The 511-nt window shown below is 59.5% G+C and overlaps 1 protein-coding gene across 1 annotated transcript in view; it reads right to left on the bottom strand.

Moving 5' to 3' along the window:
- The window catches only part of FZD9 (frizzled class receptor 9), an 18,160-nt gene that overhangs the window by 2,729 nt on the left and 14,920 nt on the right, over positions 1–511 (bottom strand). The window contains exon 4 of the mRNA XM_010854352.1: positions 225–351. Within this exon, the coding sequence (XP_010852654.1) occupies positions 225–351 (127 nt within the window). The remainder of the gene's footprint in view (positions 1–224; positions 352–511) is intronic.

The following is a 511-nucleotide window of genomic DNA, read 5'->3' on the forward strand; positions in this document are numbered from 1 at the left end:
CTTTAAAGGCGCCGCGCCTCGCAGCTGCGCTGTACGACAGGACCAACCCGGGCGCGGTCTGGCGGGGCGGGGTGTACGAGTAGTGACCTCGTCTGCCCGCTCACAGTCTGTTCTACCCTTTCTGAGGAGTTGCTGCCCAACTTCTCTCCGGGACAGCACAGTCAGCCGGAGGATTTCCCTGTCCACTCCGTACCGCGTCACCTACGTTTTTCCCCACGCGGGACCATTTCTAAGGCTTCTACTCCTGGGACGCCTCGACCGTGGACTCTGGGGCAGTTCGAGCGCAGCCTCTCCGCCTCTTCACTAGTAGCATGTGGCTCTGGGCCCTTCGCTCTGAGCCTGTTTTCGTTTCTGTAAAACAGGCAGATAGTCCCGTCAAAATGAATTCACCTGTGGCTCGCGCGGGCTGCTTACCCGTCACACTGCGCACTTGAACTCATGGTCTCTTCGCAATCCACCTGTCCCCTTGACACCTCGGGACTGCTTGAAAACCCAGTCTCATTCTGCCCCC

Source organism: Bison bison, unplaced genomic scaffold (genome assembly GCF_000754665.1).
Source record: "Bison bison bison isolate TAMUID 2011002044 unplaced genomic scaffold, Bison_UMD1.0 scf7180017864340, whole genome shotgun sequence".
Taxonomy (NCBI): domain Eukaryota; kingdom Metazoa; phylum Chordata; class Mammalia; order Artiodactyla; family Bovidae; genus Bison; species Bison bison.